Source organism: Somniosus microcephalus, unplaced genomic scaffold, assembly GCF_052327205.1.
Source record: "Somniosus microcephalus isolate GS21.2 unplaced genomic scaffold, FLI_Smic_1.0 unresolved_chr2, whole genome shotgun sequence".
In the NCBI taxonomy this organism is placed as follows: Eukaryota; Metazoa; Chordata; class Chondrichthyes; order Squaliformes; family Somniosidae; genus Somniosus; species Somniosus microcephalus.
In genome coordinates this window covers 37708647-37734122 of record NW_028225180.1, presented here as the reverse complement: position 1 = coordinate 37734122, position 25476 = coordinate 37708647, and the positions used below count along the sequence as shown (strand labels likewise).

The 25476-nt window shown below is 39.7% G+C and overlaps 1 protein-coding gene across 1 annotated transcript in view; it reads left to right on the top strand.

Annotated features, from left to right (window-relative positions):
- The window catches only part of LOC147092535 (NACHT, LRR and PYD domains-containing protein 6-like), a 121618-nt gene extending 97084 nt beyond the window's left edge, over nucleotides 1–24534 (top strand). Inside the window, 5 exon segments of the mRNA XM_085975601.1 lie at nucleotides 22223–22330; nucleotides 22464–22634; nucleotides 22719–22889; nucleotides 23034–23201; nucleotides 24408–24534. Coding sequence (XP_085831727.1) covers nucleotides 22223–22330; nucleotides 22464–22634; nucleotides 22719–22889; nucleotides 23034–23201; nucleotides 24408–24534 — 745 coding nt within the window.
- The last annotated feature ends 942 nt before the right edge of the window (nucleotides 24535–25476 follow it).

Here is a 25476-nt window from a genome sequence, read left to right as displayed (position 1 = left end):
CAGTTTGCAGTTTGTGAGACTGATTCCAGTTTACCGTTTGTGAGACTGATTCACAGTTTACAGTTTGTGGGACTGGTTCCAGTTTACAGTTTGTGAGACTGATTCCAGTTTACAGTTTGTGAGACTGATTCCAGTTTACAGTTTGTGAGACTGATTCCAGTTTAAAGTTTGTGAGACTGATTCCAGTTTACAGTTTGTGAGACTGATTCCAGTTTACAGTTTGTGAGACTGATTCCCAGTTTACAGTTTGTGAGACTGATTCCAGTTTACAGTTTGTGAGACTGATTCCAGTTTACAGTTTGTGAGACTGATTCCAGTTTACAGTTTGTGAGACTGATTCCCAGTTTACAGTTTGTGAGACTGATTCCAGTTTACAGTTTGTGAGACTGATTCCCAGTTTACAGTTTGTGAGACTGATTCCCAGTTTTCAGTTTGTGAGACTGATTCCCAGTTTACAGTTTGTGAGACTGATTCCAGTTTACAGTTTGTGCGGCTGATTCCAGTTTACAGTTTGTGAGACTGATTCCAGTTTACTGTTTGTGAGACTGATTCCAGTTTACAGTTTGTGAGACTGATTCCCAGTTTACAGTTTGTGAGACTGATTCCAGTTTACAGTTTGTGAGACTGATTCCCGTTTACAGTTTGTGAGACTGATTCCAGTTTACAGTTTGTGAGACTGATTCCAGTTTACAGTTTGTGAGACTGATACCAGTTTACAGTTTGTGAGACTGATTCCAGTTTACAGTTTGTGAGACTGATTCCCAGTTTACAGTTTGTGAGACTGATTCCAGTTTACAGTTTGTGAGACTGATTCCAGTTTACAGTTTGTGAGACTGATTCCCAGTTTACAGTTTGTGAGACTGATTCCAGTTTACAGTTTCTGAGATTGATTCCAGTTTACAGTTTGTGAGACTGATTCCAGTTTAAAGTTTGTGAGACTGATTCCAGTTTAAAGTTTGTGAGACTGATTCCAGTTTACAGTTTGTGAGATTGATTCCAGTTTACAGTTTGTGAGACTGATTCCAGTTTACAGTTTGTGAGACTGATTCCAGTTTACAGTTTGTGAGATTGATTCCAGTTTACAGTTTGTGAGATTGATTCCAGTTTACAGTTTGTGAGACTGATTCCAGTTTACAGTCTGTGAGACTGATTCCAGTTTACAGTTTGTGAGATTGATTCCAGTTTACAGTTTGTGAGACTGATTCCAGTTTACAGTTTGTGAGACTGATTCCAGTTTACAGTTTGTGAGACTGATTCCAGTTTACAGTTTGTGAGACTGATTCCCAGTTTACAGTTTGTGAGACTGATTCCCAGTTTACAGTTTGTGAGACTGATTCCAGTTTACAGTTTGTGAGACAGATTCCAGTTTACGGTTTGTGAGACTGATTCCAGTTAACAGTTTGTGAGACTGATTCCCAGTTTACAGTTTGAGAGACTGATTCCAGTTTCCAGTTTGTGAGACTGATTCCAGTTTACAGTTTGTGAGACTGTTTCCAGTTTACAGTTTGTGAGACTGATTCCAGTTTACAGTTTGTGAGACTGATTCCAGTTTACAGTTTGTGAGACTGATTCCAGTTTACCGTTTGTGAGACTGATTCCAGTTTACACTTTGTGAGACTGATTCCAGTTTACAGTTTGTGAGACTGATTCCAGTTTACAGTTTGTGAGACTGATTCCCAGTTTACAGTTTGTGAGACTGATTCCAGTTTACAGTTTGTGAGACTGATTCCCAGTTTACAGTTTGTGAGACTGATTCCAGTGCACAGTTTGTGAGATTGATTCCCAGTTTACAGTTTGTGAGACTGATTCCAGTTTACAGTTTGTGAGACTGATTCCAGTTTGCAGTTTGTGAGACTGATTCCAGTTTACAGTTTGTGAGACTGATTCCAGTTTACAGTTTGTGAGACTGATTCCAATTTACAGTTTGTGAGACTGATTCCAGTTTACAGTTTGTGAGACTGATTCCAGTTTACAGTTTGTGAGACTGATTCCCAGTTTACAGTTTGTGAGACTGATTCCAGTTTACAGTTTGTGAGATTGATTCCAGTTTACAGTTTGTGAGACTGATTCCCAGTTTACAATTTGTGAGAGTGATTCCAGTTTACAGTTTGTGAGACTGATTCCAGTTTACAGTTTGTGAGGCTGATTCCCAGTTTACAGTTTGTGAGACTGATTCCAGTTTACAGTTTGTGAGACTGATTCCCAGTTTACAGTTTGTGAGACTGATCCCAGTTTACAGTTTGTGAGACTGATTCCAGTTTACAGTTTGTGAGATTGATTCCAGTTTACAGTTTGTGAGACTGATTCCCAGTTTACAGTTTGTGAGAGTGATTCCAGTTAACAGTTTGTGAGACTGAATCCAGTTTACAGTTTGTGAGACTGATTCCCAGTTTACAGTTTGTGAGACTGATTCCAGTTTACAGTTTGTGAGACTGATTCCCAGTTTACAGTTTGTGAGACTGATCCCAGTTTACAGTTTGTGAGACTGATTCCAGTTTACAGTTTGTGAGACTGATTCCAGTTTACAGTTTGTGAGACTGATTCCAGTTTACAGTTTGTGAGACTGATTCCAGTTTACAGTTTGTGAGATTGATTCCCAGTTTACAGTTTGTGAGACTGATTCCAGTTTACAGTTTGTGAGACTGATTCCAGTTTACAGTTTGTGAGACTGATTCCAGTTTACAGTTTGTGAGACTGATTCCAGTTTACAGTTTGTGAGACTGATTCCAGTTTACAGTTTGTGAGACTGATTCCAGTTTACAGTTTGTGAGACTGATTCCCAGTTTACAGTTTGTGAGACTGATTCCAGTTTACAGTTTGTGAGACTGATTCCAGTTTACAGTTTGTGAGACTGATTCCAGTTTACAGTTTGTGAGACTGATTCCAGTTTACAGTTTTTGAAACTGATTCCAGTTTACAATTTGTGAGACTGATTCCAGTTTACAGTTTGTGAGACTGATTGCAGTTTACAGTTTGTGAGACGGATTCCAGCTTACAGTTTGTGAGGCTGATTCCCAGTTTACAGTTTGTGAGACTGATTCCAGTTTACACTTTGTGAGACTGATTCCAGTTTACAGTTTGTGAGACTGATTCCAGTTTACAGTTTGTGAGACTGATTCCAGTTTACAGTTTGTGAGACTGATTCCAGTTTACAGTTTGTGAGACTGATTCCAGTTTACAATTTGTGAGACTGATTCCAGTTTACAGTTTGTGAGACTGATTCACAGTTTACAGTTTGTGAGACTGATTCAAGTTTACAGTTTGTGAGACTGATTCCAGTTTACAGTTTGTGAGACTGATTCCAGTTTACAGTTTGTGAGACTAATTCCAGTTTACAGTTTGTGAGACTGATTCCAGTTTACAGGCTGTGAGACTGATTCCAGTTTACAGTTTGTGAGACTGATTCCAGTTTACAGTTTGTGAGACTGATTCCAGTTTACAGTTTGTGAGACTGATTCCAGTTTACAGTTTGTGAGACTGATTCCAGTTTACAGTTTTTGAGACTGATTCCCAGTTTACAGTTTGTGAGACTGATTCCAGTTTACAGTTTGTGAGACTGATTCCAGTTTACAGTTTGTGAGACTGATTCCAGTTTACAGTTTGTGAGACTGATTCCCAGTTTACAGTTTGTGAGACTGATTCCAGTTTACAGTTTGTGAGACTGATTCCAGTTTACAGTTTGTGAGACTGATTCCAGTTTACAGTTTGTGAGACTGATTCCAGTTTAAAGTTGTGAGACTGATTCCAGTTTACAGTTTGTGAGACTGATTCCAGTTTACAGTTTGTGAGACTAATTCCAGTTTACAGTTTGTGAGACTGATTCCAGTTTACAGTTTGTGAGACTGATTCCAGTTTACAGTTTGTGAGACTGATTCCAGTTTACAGTTTGTGAGACTGATTCCAGTTTACAGTTTGTGAGACTGATTCCCGTTTACAGTTTGTGAGACTGATTCCAGTTTACAGTTTGTGAGACTAATTCCAGTTTACAGTTTGTGAGACTGATTCCAGTTTACAGTTTGTGAGACTGATTCCAGTTTATAGTTTGTGGGACTGATTCCCAGTCTACAGTTTGTGAGACTGATTCCAGTTTACAGTTTGTGAGACTGATTCCCAGTTTACACTTTGTGAGACTGATTCCCAGTTTACACTTTGTGAGACTGATTCCAGTTTACAGTTTGTGAGACTGATTCCAGTTTACAGTTTGTGAGACTTATTCCAGTTTATAGTTTGTGAGACTGATTCCCAGTTTACAGTTTGTGAGACTGATTCCAGTTTACAGTATGTGAGACTGATTCCAGTTTACAGTTTGTGAGACTGATTCCAGTTTACAGTTTGTGAGACTGATTCCAGTTTACAGTTTGTGAGACTGATTCCCAGTTTACAGTTTGTGAGACTGATTACAGTTTACAGTTTGTGAGACTGATTCCAGTTTACAGTTTGTGAGACTGATTCCCAGTTTACAGTTTGTGAGACTGATTCCAGTTTACAGTTTGTGAGACTGATTCCAGTTTACAGTTTGTGAGACTGATTCCAGTTTATAGTTTGTGAGACTGATTCCCACTTTACAGTTTGTGAGACTGATTCCAGTTTACAGTTTGTGAGACTGATTCCAGTTTACAGTTTGTGAGACTGATTCCCAGTTTACAGTTTGTGAGACTGATTCCAGTTTAGAGTTTGTGAGGCTGATTCCAGTTTACAGTTTGTGAGACTGATTCCCAGTTTACAGTTTGTGAGACTGATTCCCAGTTTACAGTTTGTGAGACTGATTCCAGTTTACAGTTTGTGAGACTGATTCCCAGTTTACAGTTTGTGAGACTGATTCCCAGTTTACAGTTTGTGAGACTGATTCCAGTTTACAGTTTGTGAGACTGATTCCAGTTTACAGTTTGTGAGACTGATTCCAGTTTACAGTTTGTGAGACTGATTCCAGTTTACAGTTTGTGAGACAGATTCCAGTTTACAGTTTGTGAGACTGATTCCAGTTTACAGTTTGTGAGACTGATTCCAGTTTACAGTTTGTGAGACTGATTCCAGTTTACAGTTTGTGAGACTGATTCCCAGTTTACAGTTTGTGAGACTGATTCCCAGTTTACAGTTTGTGAGACTGATTCCAGTTTAAAGTTTGTGAGACTGATTCCAGTTTACAGTTTGTGAGACTGATTCCCAGTTTACATTTTGTGAGACTGATTCCCAGTTTACAGTTTGTGAGACTGATTCCAGTTTACAGTTTGTGAGACTGATTCCAGTTTACAGTTTGTGAGACTGATTCCCAGTTTACAGTTTGTGAGACTGATTCCAGTTTACAGTTTGTGAGGCTGATTCCAGTTTACAGTTTGTGAGACTGATTCCCAATTTACAGTTTGTGAGACTGATTCCCAGTTTACAGTTTGTGAGGCTGATTCCAGTTTACAGTTTGTGAGACTGATTCCAGTTTACAGTTTGTGAGACTGATTCCAGTTTACAGTTTGTGAGACTGATTCCAGTTGACAGTTTGTGAGACTGATTCCCAGTTTACAGTTTGTGAGACTGATTCCAGTTTACAGTTTGTGAGACTGATTCCAGTTTACAGTTTGTGAGACTGATTCCAGTTTACAGTTTGTGAGACTGATTCCAGTTTACAGTTTGTGGGACTGATTCCAGTTTACAGTTTGTGAGACTGATTCCAGTTTACAGTTTGTGAGACTGATTCCAGTTTACAGTTTGTGAGACTGATTCCAGTTTACAGTTTGTGAGACTGATTCCAGTTTCCAGTTTGTGAGACTGATTCCTTGTTTACAGTTTGTGAGACTGATTCCAGTTTACAATTTGTGAGACTGATTCCAGTTTACAGTTTGTGAGACTGATTCCAGTTTACAGTTTGTGAGACTGATTCCAGTTTACAGTTTGTGAGACTGATTCCAGTTTACAGTTTGTGAGACTGATTGCCAATTTACAGTTTGTGATACTGATTCCAGTTTACAGTTTGTGAGACTGATTCCAGTTTACAGTTTGTGAGACTGATTCCAGTTTACAGTTTGTGAGACTGATTCCAGTTTACAGTTTGTGAGACTGATTCCAGTTTACAGTTTGTGAGACTGATTCCCAGTTTACAGTTTGTGAGACTGATTCCAGTTTACAGTTTGTGAGACTGATTCCAGTTTACAGTTTGTGAGACTGATTTCAGTTTACAGTTTGTGAGACTGATTCCAGTTTACAGTTTGTGAGACTTATTTCAGTTTACAGTTTGTGAGACTGATTCCAGTTTACAGTTTGTGAGACTGATTCCAGTTTACAGTTTGTGAGACTGATTCCCGTTTACAGTTTTTGAGACTGATTCCAGTTTACAGTTTGTGAGACTGATTCCCAGTTTACAGTTTGTGAGACTGATTCCCGTTTACAGTTTGTGAGACTGAATCCAGTTTACAGTTTGTGAGACTGATTCCAGTTTACAGTTTGTGAGACTGATCCCAGTTTACAGTTTGTGAGACTGATTCCAGTTTCCAGTTTGTGAGACTGATTCCAGTTTACAGTTTGTGAGACTGATTCCAGTTTACAGTTTGTGAGACTGATTCCAGTTTACACTTTGTGAGACTGATTCCAGTTTACAGTTTGTGAGACTGATTCCAGTTTACAGTTTGTGAGACTGATTCCAGTTTACAGTTTGTGAGACTGATTTCAGTTTACAGTTTGTGAGACTGATTCCAGTTTACAGTTTGTGAGACTGACTCCCAGTTTACAGTTTGTGAGACTGATTCCAGTTTACAGTTTGTGAGACTGATTCCCAGTTTACAGTTTGTGAGACTGATTCCAGTTTACAGTTTGTGAGACTGATTCCCAGTTTACAGTTTGTGAGACTGATTCCAGTTTACAGTTTGTGAGACTGATTCCAGTTTACAGTTTGTGAGACTGATTCCAGTTTACAGTTGGTGAGACTGATCCCAGTTTACAGTTTGTGAGACTGATTCCAGTTTACAGTTTGTGAGACTGATTCCAGTTTACACTTTGTGAGACTGATTCCAGTTTACAGTTTGTGAGACTGATTCCAGTTTACAGTTTGTGAGACTAATTCCAGTTTACAGTTTGTGAGACTGATTCCAGTTTACAGTTTGTGAGACTGATTCCAGTTTACAGTTTGTGAGACTGATTCCAGCTTACAGTTTGTGAGACTGATTCCAGTTTACAGTTTGTGAGACTGATTCCCGTTTACAGTTTGTGAGACTGATTCCAGTTTACAGTTTGTGAGACTAATTCCAGTTTACAGTTTGTGAGACTGATTCCAGTTTACAGTTTGTGAGACTGATTCCTGTTTATAGTTTGTGGGACTGATTCCCAGTCTACAGTTTGTGAGACTGATTCCAGTTTACAGTTTGTGAGACTGATTCCCAGTTTACACTTTGTGAGACTGATTCCCAGTTTACACTTTGTGAGACTGATTCCAGTTTACAGTTTGTGAGACTGATTCCAGTTTACAGTTTGTGAGACTTATTCCAGTTTATAGTTTGTGAGACTGATTCCCAGTTTACAGTTTGTGAGACTGATTCCAGTTTACAGTATGTGAGACTGATTCCAGTTTACAGTTTGTGAGACTGATTCCAGTTTACAGTTTGTGAGACTGATTCCAGTTTACAGTTTGTGAGACTGATTCCCAGTTTACAGTTTGTGAGACTGATTACAGTTTACAGTTTGTGAGACTGATTCCAGTTTACAGTTTGTGAGACTGATTCCCAGTTTACAGTTTGTGAGACTGATTCCAGTTTACAGTTTGTGAGACTGATTCCAGTTTACAGTTTGTGAGACTGATTCCAGTTTATAGTTTGTGAGACTGATTCCCACTTTACAGTTTGTGAGACTGATTCCAGTTTACAGTTTGTGAGACTGATTCCAGTTTACAGTTTGTGAGAATGATTCCCAGTTTACAGTTTGTGAGACTGATTCCAGTTTAGAGTTTGTGAGGCTGATTCCAGTTTACAGTTTGTGAGACTGATTCCCAGTTTACAGTTTGTGAGACTGATTCCCAGTTTACAGTTTGTGAGACTGATTCCAGTTTACAGTTTGTGAGACTGATTCCCAGTTTACAGTTTGTGAGACTGATTCCCAGTTTACAGTTTGTGAGACTGATTCCAGTTTACAGTTTGTGAGACTGATTCCAGTTTACAGTTTGTGAGACTGATTCCAGTTTACAGTTTGTGAGACAGATTCCAGTTTACAGTTTGTGAGACTGATTCCAGTTTACAGTTTGTGAGACTGATTCCAGTTTACAGTTTGTGAGACTGATTCCAGTTTACAGTTTGTGAGACTGATTCCCAGTTTACAGTTTGTGAGACTGATTCCCAGTTTACATTTTGTGAGACTGATTCCAGTTTAAAGTTTGTGAGACTGATTCCAGTTTACAGTTTGTGAGACTGATTCCCAGTTTACATTTTGTGAGACTGATTCCAGTTTACAGTTTGTGAGACTGATTCCAGTTTACAGTTTGTGAGACTGATTCCAGATTACAGTTTGTGAGACTGATTCCAGTTTACAGTTTGTGAGACTGATTCCAGTTTACAGTTTGTGAGACTGATTCCCAGTTTACAGTTTGTGAGACTGATTCCAGTTTACAGTTTGTGAGGCTGATTCCAGTTTACAGTTTGTGAGACTGATTCCCAATTTACAGTTTGTGAGACTGATTCCCAGTTTACAGTTTGTGAGGCTGATTCCAGTTTACAGTTTGTGAGACTGATTCCAGTTTACAGTTTGTGAGACTGATTCCAGTTTACATTTTGTGAGACTGATTCCAGTTGACAGTTTGTGAGACTGATTCCCAGTTTACAGTTTGTGAGACTGATTCCAGTTTACAGTTTGTGAGACTGATTCCAGTTTACAGTTTGTGAGACTGATTCCAGTTTACAGTTTGTGAGACTGATTCCAGTTTACAGTTTGTGGGACTGATTCCAGTTTACAGTTTGTGAGACTGATTCCAGTTTACAGTTTGTGAGACTGATTCCAGTTTACAGTTTGTGAGACTGATTCCAGTTTACAGTTTGTGAGACTGATTCCAGTTTCCAGTTTGTGAGACTGATTCCTTGTTTACATTTTTGAGACTGATTCCCAGTTTACAGTTTGTGAGACTGATTCCAGTTTACAGTTTGTGAGACTGATTCCAGTTTACAGTTTGTGAGACTGATTCCAGTTTACAGTTTGTGAGACTGATTCCAGTTTACAGTTTGTGAGACTGATTGCCAATTTACAGTTTGTGATACTGATTCCAGTTTACAGTTTGTGAGACTGATTCCAGTTTACAGTTTGTGAGACTGATTCCAGTTTACAGTTTGTGAGACTGATTCCAGTTTACAGTTTGTGAGACTGATTCCAGTTTACAGTTTGTGAGACTGATTCCCAGTTTACAGTTTGTGAGACTGATTCCAGTTTACAGTTTGTGAGACTGATTCCAGTTTACAGTTTGTGAGACTGATTCCAGTTTACAGTTTGTGAGACTGATTCCAGTTTACAGTTTGTGAGACTGATTTCAGTTTACAGTTTGTGAGACTGATTACAGTTTACAGTTTGTGAGACTGACTCCCAGTTTACAGTTTGTGAGACTGATTCCAGTTTACAGTTTGTGAGACTGATTCCAGTTTACAGTTTGTGAGCCTGATTCCCAGTTTAGAGTTTGTGAGACTGATTCCCAGCTTACAGTTTGTGAGACTGATTCCAGTTTACAGTTTGTGAGACTCATTCCCAGTTTACAGTTTGTGAGACTGATTCCAGTTTACAGTTTGTGAGACTGATTCCAGTTTACAGTTTGTGAGACTGATTCCAGTTTACACTTTGTGAGACTGATTCCAGTTTACAGTTTGTGAGACTGATTCCAGTTTACAGTTTGTGAGACTGATTCCAGTTTACAGTTTGTGAGACTGATTCCCAGTTTACAGTTTGTGAGACTGATTCCAGTTTACAGTTTGTGAGACTGATTCCCAGTTTACAGTTTGTGAGACTGAATCCAGTTTACAGTTTGTGAGACTGATTCCCAGTTTACAGTTTGTGAGACTGATTCCAGTTTACAGTTTGTGAGACTGATTCCAGTTTACAGTTTGTGAGACTGATTCCAGTTTACAGGTTGTGAGACTGATCCCAGTTTACAGTTTGTGAGACTGATTCCAGTTTACAGTTTGTGAGACTGATTCCAGTTTACAGTTTGTGAGACTGATTCCAGTTTACAGTTTGTGAGACTGATTCCAGTTGACACTTTGTGAGACTGATTCCAGTTTACAGTTTGTGAGACTGATTCCAGTTTACAGTTTGTGAGACTGATTCCAGTTTACAGTTTGTGAGACTGATTTCAGTTTACAGTTTGTGAGACTGATTCCAGTTTACAGTTTGTGAGACTGACTCCCAGTTTACAGTTTGTGAGACTGATTCCAGTTTACAGTTTGTGAGACTGATTCCCAGTTTACAGTTTGTGAGACTGATTCCAGTTTACAGTTTGTGAGACTGATTCCCAGTTTACAGTTTGTGAGACTGATTCCAGTTTACAGTTTGTGAGACTGATCCCAGTTTACAGTTTGTGAGACTGATTCCAGTTTACAGTTTGTGAGACTGATTCCAGTTTACAGTTTGTGAGACTGATTCCAGTTTACAGTTTGTGAGACTGATTCCAGTTTACACTTTGTGAGACTGATTCCAGTTTACAGTTTGTGAGACTGATTCCCAGTTTACAGTTTGTGAGACTGATTCCAGTTTACAGTTTGTGAGACTGATTCCCAGTTTACAGTTTGTGAGACTGATTCCAGTTTACAGTTTGTGAGACTGATTCCAGTTTACAGTTTGTGAGACTGATTCCAGTTTACAGTTTGTGAGATTGATTCCAGTTTACAGTTTGTGAGACTGATTCCAGTTTACACTTTGTGAGACTGATTCCAGTTTACAGTTTGTGAGACTGATTCCAGTTTACAGTTTGTGAGACTGATTCCCCGTTTACAGTTTGTGAGACTGATTCCCAGTTTACAGTTTGTGAGACTGATACCAGTTTACAGTTTGTGAGACTGATTCCAGTTTACAGTTTGTGAGACTGATTCCAGTTTAGAGTTTGTGAGACTGATTCCAGTTTACAGTTTGTGAGACTGATTCCAGTTTACAGTTTGTGAGACTCATTCCAGTTTACAGTTGGTGAGACTGATTCCAGTTTACAGTTTGTGAGACTGATTCCAGTTTACAGTTTGTGAGACTGATTCCCAGTTTACAGTTTGTGAGACTGATTCCAGTTTACAGTTTGTGAGACTGATTCCAGTTTACAGTTTGTGAGACTGATTCCAGTTTACAGTTTGTGAGAGTGATTCCAGTTTACAGTTTGTGAGACTGATTCCAGTTTACAGTTTGTGAGACTGATTTCAGTTTACAGTTTGTGAGACTGATTCCAGTTTACAGTTTGTGAGACTGATTTCAGTTTACAGTTTGTGAGACTGATTCCAGTTTACAGTTTGTGAGACTGATTCCAGTTTATAGTTTGTGAGACTGATTCCCAGTTTGCAGTTTGTGAGTCTGATTCCAGTTTACAGTTTGTGAGACTGATTCCAGTTTGCAGTTTGTGAGACTGATTCCAGTATACAGTTTGTGAGACTGATTCCAGTTTACAGTTTGTGAGACTGATTCCAGTTTACAGTTTGTGAGACTGATTCCAGTTTACAGTTTGTGAGACTGATTCCAGTTTACAGTTTGTGAGAATGATTCCCAGTTTACAGTTTGTGAGACTGATTCCCAGTTTACAGTTTGTGAGACTGATTCCCAGTTACAGTTTGTGAGACTGATTCCCAGTTTACAGTTTGTGAGACTGATTCCAGTTTACAGTTTGTGAGACTGATTCCAGTTTACAGTTTGTGAGACTGATTCCAGTTTACAGTTTGTGAGACTGATTCCAGTTTACAGTTTGTGAGACTGATTCCCAGTTTACAGTTTGTGAGACTGATTCCAGTTTACATTTTGTGAGACTGATTCCCAGTTTACAATTTGTGAGACTGATTCCAGTTTACAGTTTGTGAGACTGATTACTGTTTACCGTTTGTGAGACTGATTCCAGTTTACAGTTTGTGAGACTGATTCCCTGTTTACAGTTTGTGAGACTGATTCCCAGTTTACAGTTTGTGAGAATGATTCCAGTTTACAATTTGTGAGACTGATTCCCAGTTTACAGTTTGAGAGGCTGATTCCCAGTTTACAGTTTGTGAGACTGATTCCCAGTTTACAGTTTGTGAGACTGATTCCAGTTTACAGTTTGTGAGACTGATTCCCATTTGACAGTTTTTGAGATTGATTCCCAGTTTACAGTTTGTGAGACTGATTCCAGTTTACAGTTTGTGAGACTGATTCCCAGTTTACAGATTGTGAGACTGATTCCAGTTTACAGTTTGTGAGACTGATTGCAGTTGACAGTTTGTGAGACTGATTCCAGTTTACAGTTTGTGAGACTGATTCCAGTTTACAGTTTGTGAGATTGATTCCAGTTTACAGTTTGTGAGACTGATTCCAGTTTACAGTTTGTGAGACTGATTCCAGTTTACAGTTTTTGAGACTGATTCCAGTTTACACTTTGTGAGACTGATTCCATTTTACAGTTTGTGAGACTGATTCCAGTTTACAGTTTGTGAGACTGATTCCAGTTTACAGTTTGTGAGACGGATTCCAGTTTACAGTTTGTGAGACTGATTCCCAGTTTACAGTTTTTGAGACTGATTCCAGTTTACAGTTTGTGAGACTGATTCCAGTTTACAGTTTGTGAGACTGATTCCAGTTTACAGTTTGTGAGACTGATTCCAGTTTACAGTTTGTGAGACTGATTCCAGTTTACAGTTTGTGAGACTGATTCCAGTTTACAGTTTGTGAGACTGATTCCCAGTTTACAGTTTGTGAGACTGATTCCAGTTTACAGTTTGTGAGACTGATTCCAGTTTACAGTTTGTGAGACTGATTCCAGTTTACAGTTTGTGAGACTGATTCCAGTTTACAGTTTGTGAGACTGATTCCAGTTTACAGTTTGTGAGACTGATTCCAGTTTGCAGTTTGTGAGACTGATTCCAGTTTACTGTTTGTGAGACTGATTCCAGTTTACAGCTTGTGAGACTGATTCCAGTTTACAGTTTGTGAGACTGATTCCAGTTTACAGTTTGTGAGACTGATTCCAGTTTACAGTTTGTGAGATTGATTCCAGTTTACAGTTTGTGAGACTGATTCCCAGTTTACAGTTTGTGAGACTGATTCCAGTTTACAGTTTGTGAAACTGATTCCAGTTTACAGTTTGTGAGACTCATTCCAGTTTACAGTTGGTGAGACTGATTCCAGTTTAAAGTTTGTGAGACTGATTCCAGTATACAGTTTGTGAGACTGATTCCCAGTTTACAGTTTGTTAGACTGATTCCAGTTTACAGTTTGTGAGACTGATTCCAGTTTACAGTTTGTGAGACTGATTCCAGTTTACAGTTTGTGAGACTGATTCCAGTTTACAGTTTGTGAGACTGATTCCAGTTTATAGTTTGTGAGACTGATTCCCAGTTTACAGTTTGTGAGTCTGATTCCAGTTTACAGTTTGTGAGACTGATTCCAGTTTACAGTTTGTGAGACTGATTGCCAGTTTACAGTTTGTGAGACTGATTCCAGTTTACAGTTTGTGAGACTGATTCCAGTTTACAGTTTGTGAGACTGATTCCAGTTTACAGTTTGTGAGGCTGATTCCAGTTTACAGTTTGTGAGACTGATTCCAGTTTACAGTTTGTGAGACTGATTCCCAGTTTACAGTTTGTGAGACTGATTCCCAGTTTACAGTTTGTGAGACTGATTCCCAGTTACTGTTTGTGAGACTGATTCCCAGTTTACAGTTTGTGAGACTGATTCCCAGTTTACAGTTTGTGAGACTGATTCCAGTTTACAGTTTGTGAGACTGATTCCCAATTTACAGTTTGTGAGACTGATTACAGTTTACAGTTTGTGAGACTGATTCCAGTTTACAGTTTGTGAGACTGATTCCCTGTTTACAGTTTGTGAGACTGATTCCCAGTTTACAGTTTGTGAGACTGATTCCAGTTTACAGTTTGTGAGACTGATTCCCAGTTTACAGTTTGTGAGACTGATTCCCAGTTTACAGTTTGTGAGACTGATTCCAGTTTACAGTTTGAGAGACTGATTCCCAGTTTACAGTTTGTGAGACTGATTCCCAGTTTACAGTTTGTGAGACTGATTCCAGTTTACAGTTTGTGAGACTGATTCCCAGTTTACAGATTGTGAGACTGATTCCAGTTTACAGTTTGTGAGTCTGATTCCAGTTTACAGTTTGTGAGACTGATTCCAGTTTACAGTTTGTGAGACTGATTCCCAGTTTACAGTTTGTGAGACTGATTCCCAGTTTACATTTTGTGAGACTGATTCCAGTTTACAGTTTGTGAGAGTGACTCCAGTTTACAGTTTGTGAGACTGATTCCCAGTTTACAGTTTGTGAGACTGATTCCAGTTTACAGTTTGTGAGACTGATTCCAGTTTACAGTTTGTGAGACTGATTCCAGTTTACAGTTGTGAGACTATTCCCAGTTTACAGTTTGTGAGACTGATTCCAGTTTACAGTTTGTGAGACTGATTCCAGTTTACAGTTTGTGAGACTGATTCCAGTTTACACTTTGTGAGACTGATTCCAGTTTACAGTTTGTGAGACTGATTCCAGTTTACAGTTTGTGAGACTGATTCCAGTTTACAGTTTGTGAGACTGATTGCCAGTTTACACTTTGTGAGACTGATTCCAGTTTACAGTTTGTGAGACTGATTCCAGTTTACAGTTTGTGAGACTGATTCCAGTTTACACTTTGTGAGAGTGATTCCCAGTTTACAGTTTGTGAGACTGATTCCAGTTTACAGTTTGTGAGACTGATTCCAGTTTACAGTTTGTGAGACTGATTCCAGTTTACAGTTTGTTAGACTGATTCCCAGTTTACAGTTTATGAGACTGATTCCAGTTTACAGTTTGTGAGACTGATTCCAGTTTACAGTTTGTGAGACTGATTCCAGTTTACAGTTTGTGAGACTGATTCCAGTTTACAGTTTGTGAGACTGATTCCAGTTTACAGTTTGTGAGTCTGATTCCAGTTTACAGTTTGTGAGACTGATTCCAGTTTGCAGTTTGTGAGACTGATTCCAGTTTACAGTTTGTGAGACTGATTCCAGTTTACATTTTGTGAGACTGATTCCAGTTTACAGTTTGTGAGACTGATTCCAGTTTACAGTTTGTGAGACTGATTCCAGTTTACATTTTGTGAGACTGATTCCAGTTTACAGTTTGTGCGACTGATTCCAATTTACAGTTTGTGAGACTGATTCCAGTTTACAGTTTGTGAGACTGATTCCAGTTTACAGTTTGTGAGACTGATTCCAGTTTACAGTTTGTGAGACTGATTCCAGTTTACAGTTTGTGAGACTGATTCCCAGTTTACACTTTGTGAGACTGATTCCAGTTTACAGTTTGTGAGACTGATTCCAGTTTACAGTTTGTGAGACTGATTCCAGTTTACAGTTTGTGAGACTGATTCCCAGTTTACAGTTTGTGAGACTGATTCCCAGTTTACAGTTTGTGAGACTGATTCCAGTTTACAGTTTGTGAGACTGATTCCAGTTTACAGTTTGTGAGACTGATTCCAGTTTACAATTTGTGAGACTGATTCCAGTTTACAGTTTGTGAGACTGATTCCAGTTTACAGTTTGTGAGACTGATTCCAGTTTACGGTTTGTGAGACTGATTCCAGTTTACAGTTTGTGAGACTGATTCCAGTTTACAGTTTGTGAGACTGATTCCAGTTTACTGTTTCTGAGACTGATTCCAGTTTAGAGTTTGTGAGACTGATTCCAGTTTACAGTTTGTGAGACTGATTCCAGTTTACGGTTTGTGAGACTGATTCCAGTTTACAGTTTGTGAGACTGATTCCAGTTTACAGTTTGTGAGACTGATTCCCAGTTTACAGTTTGTGAGACTGATTCCAGTTTACAGTTTGTGAGACTGATTCCCAGTTTACAGTTTGTGAGACTGATTCCCAGTTTACAGTTTGTGAGACTGATTCCCAGTTTGCAGTTTGTGAGTCTGATTCCAGTTTACAGTTTGTGAGACTGATTCCAGTTTGCAGTTTGTGAGACTGATTCCAGTATACAGTTTGTGAGACTGATTCCAGTTTACAGTTTGTGAGACTGATTCCAGTTTACAGTTTGTGAGACTGATTCCAGTTTACAGTTTGTGAGACTGATTCCAGTTTACAGTTTGTGAGAATGATTCCCAGTTTACAGTTTGTGAGACTGATTCCCAGTTTACAGTTTGTGAGACTGATTCCCAGTTACAGTTTGTGAGACTGATTCCCAGTTTACAGTTTGTGAGACTGATTCCAGTTTACAGTTTGTGAGACTGATTCCAGTTTACAGTTTGTGAGACTGATTCCAGTTTACAGTTTGTGAGACTGATTCCAGTTTACAGTTTGTGAGACTGATTCCCAGTTTACAGTTTGTGAGACTGATTCCAGTTTACATTTTGTGAGACTGATTCCCAGTTTACAATTTGTGAGACTGATTCCAGTTTACAGTTTGTGAGACTGATTACTGTTTACCGTTTGTGAGACTGATTCCAGTTTACAGTTTGTGAGACTGATTCCCTGTTTACAGTTTGTGAGACTGATTCCCAGTTTACAGTTTGTGAGAATGATTCCAGTTTACAATTTGTGAGACTGATTCCCAGTTTACAGTTTGAGAGGCTGATTCCCAGTTTACAGTTTGTGAGACTGATTCCCAGTTTACAGTTTGTGAGACTGATTCCAGTTTACAGTTTGTGAGACTGATTCCCATTTGACAGTTTTTGAGATTGATTCCCAGTTTACAGTTTGTGAGACTGATTCCAGTTTACAGTTTGTGAGACTGATTCCCAGTTTACAGATTGTGAGACTGATTCCAGTTTACAGTTTGTGAGACTGATTGCAGTTGACAGTTTGTGAGACTGATTCCAGTTTACAGTTTGTGAGACTGATTCCAGTTTACAGTTTGTGAGACTGATTCCAGTTTACAGTTTGTGAGACTGATTCCAGTTTACAGTTTGTGAGACTGATTCCAGTTTACAGTTTGTGAGACTGATTCCAGTTTACAGTTTTTGAGACTGATTCCAGTTTACACTTTGTGAGACTGATTCCAGTTTACAGTTTGTGAGACTGATTCCAGTTTACAGTTTGTGAGACTGATTCCAGTTTACAGTTTGTGAGACGGATTCCAGTTTACAGTTTGTGAGACTGATTCCCAGTTTACAGTTTTTGAGACTGATTCCAGTTTACAGTTTGTGAGACTGATTCCAGTTTACAGTTTGTGAGACTGATTCCAGTTTACAGTTTGTGAGACTGATTCCAGTTTACAGTTTGTGAGACTGATTCCAGTTTACAGTTTGTGAGACTGATTCCAGTTTACAGTTTGTGAGACTGATTCCCAGTTTACAGTTTGTGAGACTGATTCCAGTTTACAGTTTGTGAGACTGATTCCAGTTTACAGTTTGTGAGACTGATTCCAGTTTACAGTTTGTGAGACTGATTCCAGTTTACAGTTTGTGAGACTGATTCCAGTTTACAGTTTGTGAGACTGATTCCAGTTTGCAGTTTGTGAGACTGATTCCAGTTTACTGTTTGTGAGACTGATTCCAGTTTACAGCTTGTGAGACTGATTCCAGTTTACAGTTTGTGAGACTGATTCCAGTTTACAGTTTGTGAGACTGATTCCAGTTTACAGTTTGTGAGATTGATTCCAGTTTACAGTTTGTGAGACTGATTCCCAGTTTACAGTTTGTGAGACTGATTCCAGTTTACAGTTTGTGAGACTGATTCCAGTTTACAGTTTGTGAGACTCATTCCAGTTTACAGTTGGTGAGACTGATTCCAGTTTAAAGTTTGTGAGACTGATTCCAGTATACAGTTTGTGAGACTGATTCCCAGTTTACAGTTTGTTAGACTGATTCCAGTTTACAGTTTGTGAGACTGATTCCAGTTTACAGTTTGTGAGACTGATTCCAGTTTACAGTTTGTGAGACTGATTCCAGTTTACAGTTTGTGAGACTGATTCCAGTTTATAGTTTGTGAGACTGATTCCCAGTTTACAGTTTGTGAGTCTGATTCCAGTTTACAGTTTGTGAGACTGATTCCAGTTTACAGTTTGTGAGACTGATTGCCAGTTTACAGTTTGTGAGACTGATTCCAGTTTACAGTTTGTGAGACTGATTCCAGTTTACAGTTTGTGAGACTGATTCCAGTTTACAGTTTGTGAGGCTGATTCCAGTTTACAGTTTGTGAGACTGATTCCAGTTTACAGTTTGTGAGACTGATTCCCAGTTTACAGTTTGTGAGACTGATTCCCAGTTTACAGTTTGTGAGACTGATTCCCAGTTACTGTTTGTGAGACTGATTCCCAGTTTACAGTTTGTGAGACTGATTCCCAGTTTACAGTTTGTGAGACTGATTCCAGTTTACAGTTTGTGAGACTGATTCCCAATTTACAGTTTGTGAGACTGATTACAGTTTACAGTTTGTGAGACTGATTCCAGTTTACAGTTTGTGAGACTGATTCCCTGTTTACAGTTTGTGAGACTGATTCCCAGTTTACAGTTTGTGAGACTGATTCCAGTTTACAGTTTGTGAGACTGATTCCCAGTTTACAGTTTGTGAGACTGATTCCCAGTTTACAGTTTGTGAGACTGATTCCAGTTTACAGTTTGAGAGACTGATTCCCAGTTTACAGTTTGTGAGACTGATTCCCAGTTTACAGTTTGTGAGACTGATTCCAGTTTACAGTTTGTGAGACTGATTCCCAGTTTACAGATTGTGAGACTGATTCCAGTTTACAGTTTGTGAGTCTGATTCCAGTTTACAGTTTGTGAGACTGATTCCAGTTTACAGTTTGTGAGACTGATTCCCAGTTTACAGTTTGTGAGACTGATTCCCAGTTTACATTTTGTGAGACTGATTCCAGTTTACAGTTTGTGAGAGTGACTCCAGTTTACAGTTTGTGAGACTGATTCCCAGTTTACAGTTTGTGAGACTGATTCCAGTTTACAGTTTGTGAGACTGATTCCAGTTTACAGTTTGTGAGACTGATTCCAGTTTACAGTTGTGAGACTATTCCCAGTTTACAGTTTGTGAGACTGATTCCAGTTTACAGTTTGTGAGACTGATTCCAGTTTACAGTTTGTGAGACTGATTCCAGTTTACACTTTGTGAGACTGATTCCAGTTTACAGTTTGTGAGACTGATTCCAGTTTACAGTTTGTGAGACTGATTCCAGTTTACAGTTTGTGAGACTGATTGCCAGTTTACACTTTGTGAGACTGATTCCAGTTTACAGTTTGTGAGACTGATTCCAGTTTACAGTTTGTGAGACTGATTCCAGTTTACACTTTGTGAGAGTGATTCCCAGTTTACAGTTTGTGAGACTGATTCCAGTTTACAGTTTGTGAGACTGATTCCAGTTTACAGTTTGTGAGACTGATTCCAGTTTACAGTTTGTTAGACTGATTCCCAGTTTACAGTTTGTGAGACTGATTCCAGTTTACAGTTTGTGAGACTGATTCCAGTTTACAGTTTGTGAGACTGATTCCAGTTTACAGTTTGTGAGACTGATTCCAGTTTACAGTTTGTGAGACTGATTCCAGTTTACAGTTTGTGAGTCTGATTCCAGTTTACAGTTTGTGAGACTGATTCCAGTTTGCAGTTTGTGAGACTGATTCCAGTTTACAGTTTGTGAGACTGATTCCAGTTTACATTTTGTGAGACTGATTCCAGTTTACAGTTTGTGAGACTGATTCCAGTTTACAGTTTGTGAGACTGATTCCAGTTTACATTTTGTGAGACTGATTCCAGTTTACAGTTTGTGCGACTGATTCCAATTTACAGTTTGTGAGACTGATTCCAGTTTACAGTTTGTGAGACTGATTCCAGTTTACAGTTTGTGAGACTGATTCCAGTTTACAGTTTGTGAGACTGATTCCAGTTTACAGTTTGTGAGACTGATTCCCAGTTTACACTTTGTGAGACTGATTCCAGTTTACAGTTTGTGAGACTGATTCCAGTTTACAGTTTGTGAGACTGATTCCAGTTTACAGTTTGTGAGACTGATTCCCAGTTTACAGTTTGTGAGACTGATTCCCAGTTTACAGTTTGTGAGACTGATTCCAGTTTACAGTTTGTGAGACTGATTCCAGTTTACAGTTTGTGAGACTGATTCCAGTTTACAATTTGTGAGACTGATTCCAGTTTACAGTTTGTGAGACTGATTCCAGTTTACAGTTTGTGAGACTGATTCCAGTTTACGGTTTGTGAGACTGATTCCAGTTTACAGTTTGTGAGACTGATTCCAGTTTACAGTTTGTGAGACTGATTCCAGTTTACTGTTTCTGAGACTGATTCCAGTTTAGAGTTTGTGAGACTGATTCCAGTTTACAGTTTGTGAGACTGATTCCAGTTTACGGTTTGTGAGACTGATTCCAGTTTACAGTTTGTGAGACTGATTCCAGTTTACAGTTTGTGAGACTGATTCCCAGTTTACAGTTTGTGAGACTGATTCCAGTTTACAGTTTGTGAGACTGATTCCCAGTTTACAGTTTGTGAGACTGATTCCCAGTTTACAGTTTGTGAGACTGATTCCAGTTTACAGTTTGTGAGACTGATTCCAGTTTACAGTTTGTGAGACTGATTCCAGTTTATAGTTTGTGAGACTGATTCCAGTTTACAGTTTGTGAGACTGAATCCAGTTTACAGTTTGTGAGACTGATTCCAGTTTACAGTTTGTGAGACTGATTCCAGTTTACGGTTTGTGAGACTGATTCCAGTTTACAGTTTGAGAGACTGATTCCAGTTTACGGTTTGTGAGACTGATTCCAGTTTACAGTTTGTGAGACTGATTCCAGTTTACAGTTTGTGAGACTGATTCCAGTTTATAGTTTGTGAGACTGATTCCCAGTTTACAGTTTGTGAGACTGATTCCAGTTTACAGTTTGTGAGACTGATTCCAGTTTATAGTTTGTGAGACTGATTCCCAGTTTACAGTTTGTGAGACTGATTCCAGTTTACAGTTTGTGAGACTGATTCCAGTTTACAGTTTGTGAGACTGATTCCAGTTTACAATTTGTGAGACTGATTCCAGTTTACAGTTTGTGAGACTGATTCCAGTTTGCAGTTTGTGAGACTGATTCCAGTTTACAGTTTGTGAGACTAATTCCAGTTTACAGTTTGTGAGACTGATTCCAGTTTACAGTTAGTGAGAATGATTCCAGTTTAAAGTTTCTGAGACTGATTCAATTTTACAAACTGTGAGACTGATTCCTAGTTTACATTTTTTGAGGCTGATTCAAGTTTACAGTTTGTGAGACTGATTCCCAGTTTACAGTTTGTGAGACTGATTCCAGTTTACAGTTTGTGAGACTGATTCCAGTTTACAGTTTGTGAGACTGATTCCAGTTTACAATTTGTGAGACTGATTCCAGTTTACAGTTTGTGAGACTGATTCCAGTTTGCAGTTTGTGAGACTGATTCCAGTTTACAGTTTGTGAGACTAATTCCAGTTTACAGTTTGTGAGACTGATTCCAGTTTACAGTTTGTGAGAATGATTCCAGTTTAAAGTTTCTGAGACTGATTCAATTTTACAAACTGTGAGACTGATTCCTAGTTTACATTTTTTGAGGCTGATTCAAGTTTACAGTTTGTGAGACTATTTCCTTGTTTACAGTTTGTGAGACTGATTCAAGTTTACAAACTGTGAGACTGATTCCCAGTTTACACGTTGTGGGATGCACTCCCAGTTTTGAAAATTGTGGAGGCTCTGGCCACAGGCTTCCAATCGCCTTCCATATGCGAGTGGTGCTAGAGGACGTGAGGATAGCAAATGTTACACTCCTGTTCAAAAAAGGGGAGTGGGAAAAAACATAATGTCAAATGGTAAAGACGCTTCTGGCTGGGTAATCTGCATAAAAATGCCCCCTGAACTTGCTTCTTCTTCGTTGTTTGATCTTCCATTACAGTTCCTTTCTTCCCCACTTGACCTGTTGGTCTCTCTGTGCCCGCACTAATGCACAATTATAAATACATCTGCGTCATGCATAGATTTCATCATATCGTTTGCATCTTAATATTTGTTGTTTAAATACAATAGAAATTAATTGTTGATCTATGAAGCTATACCTCAACTGTCCTGTGGTTTAAATGACGCCATCCAGTGCTGCTCTCTGAGACTCTTTATGTTTGCATTAAATCTTAGGGGTAATAACCTCACCGATGAAGAAGTGAGACTGCTGAAAGATACATTGATGAGGACGGACTGTAGAATACAGACATTGGAGTAAGTGATACAGTGTGCATATTGTCTGTGTGGCTGTGTGTATGTGTGTCGAGAGGTGTTTGTGTGTGTTGTGTCCATATGAAGCTACTGTTCCAATTTTAACATACTCCCCACTTCACTCTGTTCTTCCCAGCCTGTGCTCTAATGCTATCTTCCACACACAAGCCCAGCATCTTGCAATGGGTTTCGAGGGCAACTCGTCACTGATAGAGCTCTACCTGAATAAGACTAGACTGGGAGACACTGGAGTGAAAGACCTGTGTGTGGCACTGAGCAGGCCGCATTGTCAAATACAGACCCTGGAGTAAGTTAAAGTGTCTATGTATCCCTGTGTGTAGAGAAATGTACTTATACAGTGACTGTTAACGCTGGTCTTTTACCTCACCAGACTCTGTGATAATCTGATTCGAGGTGCAGTCGTTGATCAACTCACTTCCGTCCTCAGTCACAACCGGTCATTGGCATGCTTAAAGCTGAATATTACCAAGCTCGGAGACCAGGGACTCAAATTGTTGACTGCTGTACTGGGTCAGCAGGACTGCCCAATACAAACGCTGGAGTGAGTAACATTGTGTGTGAGTGGGAGATCGCAAACTGCAAGTGTGTCTCATTCTGATTCCACCTTACTGACATTCTCTGCCACCATCTGTTTTATACAGCGTGCTCTCCTGATATTTTACTTGATTAATTCTGATCCGTGCAGATTGGAGGGTAACGGGATCACAGATACCTGCACAAAGGAACTCACCGTGATTCCAATTACAAACACATCATTGACGAAGCTGAGCCTGTCCAACAATTTGCTCACAGACCAGTCGGTTAATGCACTTCAGTACCTGATCCAGACTCACACTTGCCTCCAGGAGATCCGGTGAGTGTACCTGTGTTCAAGGGGTGACTGTGCTTGTAGGTGTGTTTAATGTATTGCTTCCTCTCCCTCCCCACTGACCAACTGATAGCGAGAAGCCGCATTTTCACAGCAGCTGATCAGATCGCTGCGAAACACACAGCAAGATCCCACGAACTGCAATGGGAAATATCACCTGTTTATCTTGCATTGGTGGTGTTCTTTGAGTGTAGAGTTTGGTCCAGTCCACATGGAGAACTCGCTGCTCTTCTTCCAAATGTGCCATCGGATATTTTTCATCCACCAGCACAGGCATTTCAGGCATTCTCTTCATACCCCATCCAAAGGTTGGTATCTGACACTGCAGCACTCCTCCTGTACTGCACTGATGTGTCAGCACAGATTGTGCACAGGGACCCTGGAGTGAGGCTTCAACCAGGAATTTAGGCAATCAAAATTTTGACAGATCGTAACCCAACCTGCCCACCTTATTCACATATATCATCATATCTGCACCCTTCTCTCTCTCTCCAGAAACTCATTGAATTGCATTTGAGCCCATTTATAATCTCATCACTTCAATGGTCCTCCCTCCATCAATCCATTACTTCCCCGTGTGTGTGAATGAATGTTTAAGCTGTACATTAATACGAGTGCTGTCGTCCAAACACACGAATACAATCCACTCGATCGCTTTCTCCATTCATGTGTGTGCCATGGGTGTAATTTTTCCCCTTCAGGGAGCTCCCGTCCCCTGATCTTTTTCCGGTCGTGGCCATGGGATGTGTGACGTCCAACTGTGACAGGCGGACCGTGCCCTCGGTTTAACTTCTTGTCCTGACCAATATTCATCCCTCAATCAACATCACTAAAACAGATTCTCTGGACATTATCGCATTGCTGTTTGTGGGAGTTTGCTGTGCGCAAATTGGCTGCCATGTGACTTACATTACAACAGCGACTACACTTTGAAAAGTACTTAATTGGCAGTAAAGCGATTTGCAAAGCCCTGAGGTGGTGAAAGGCGCTTTATAAATTATAATTTATTTCGCTCTGCAGTCTGGGCACAGGCTGGGAGCACATATTGGGACATCGTATATCTTCAGACTCTGTTATTCTGCTTTTTAAAAACAAAGATAACTCACCTACATAGCTCTGCTGTATGAATACGTCTTGTTCAGAATATTAACCTGTTATGTATATTAATGTATACTCAACCCTGTGTTTCAGGCTGCAGAGAAATAAGTTCAGTTCCGCTGGAGCGGACTCTCTCCAGTCACTGAGAAATCACAGACGAGGACTGTGTGTGGAAGTTTACACAACGATGTTCAGTAAAGGATTATTGATGTCAGCCTGATTACAGAGGATTAGGGCAAGTTGGCACTTTGTATCACAATTGGCTCAGTGGCAGGAGGCAGAGTGTGATGGTCGAAGGTGGTTTTTGTGACTGGAAGCCGGTGTCCAGTGGTTTACCGCAGGGATCGGCGCTGGGTCCTTTGCTGTTTCTAATGTACATTAATGATTTAGATATGAATGCAGGAGGTATGCTCAGTAAGTTTACAGATGGCACGAAAATTGGTGGAGTGGAAAATGGCGAGGAGGGAAGCCTCAGGCTACAGGACGATATAGGCGGGTTGGATAGATGACCAGAACAGTGGCAAATGGAACTTAATCCTGAAAAGTGTGAGGTGATGTACTGTGGGAGGACTAGCAAGGCAAGGTAATATACAATGAATGGTAGGACCCTGGTCAGGACAGAGGATCAGAGGGACATTGGTGTGCATGTATATAGATCACTGAAGGCAACAGGACAGGTAGATAAGGTGGTTAAAAAGGCATATGGGACAATTACCTTCATTAGCCGAGGCATAGAATATAAGAGCAGGGAGGTTACGATGGAGCTGCAGAAAATGCTACTTAGGCCACAGCTGGAATATTGTTTGCAGTTCTGGTCGCCACACTATAGGAAGGATGTCATTGCATTGGAGAGGGTGCAAAGGAGATTCACCAGGATGTCACCTGGGCTGGAGCACTTCAGCTATGAAGAGAGACTGGACAGGCTGGGGTTGCTTTCATTAGAGAAGAGAAGTTTAGGGAGTTTGCAAAATCCCCCCACCTCGCCTGCTTTCCGAATCAATCAAAGTTGGCCACTTTTAAACGTACAAAATGGAATTCTGGGACACGTGACCAGAAAGCTGCTGGAAGTTAGTCATTTTTCTGCCCAGCAACAAGACTGGAGACAGATATGGAATTGAATGTGCAATAGCAAGTCACAAGTCGGCCGGTAAGAACAATGAAC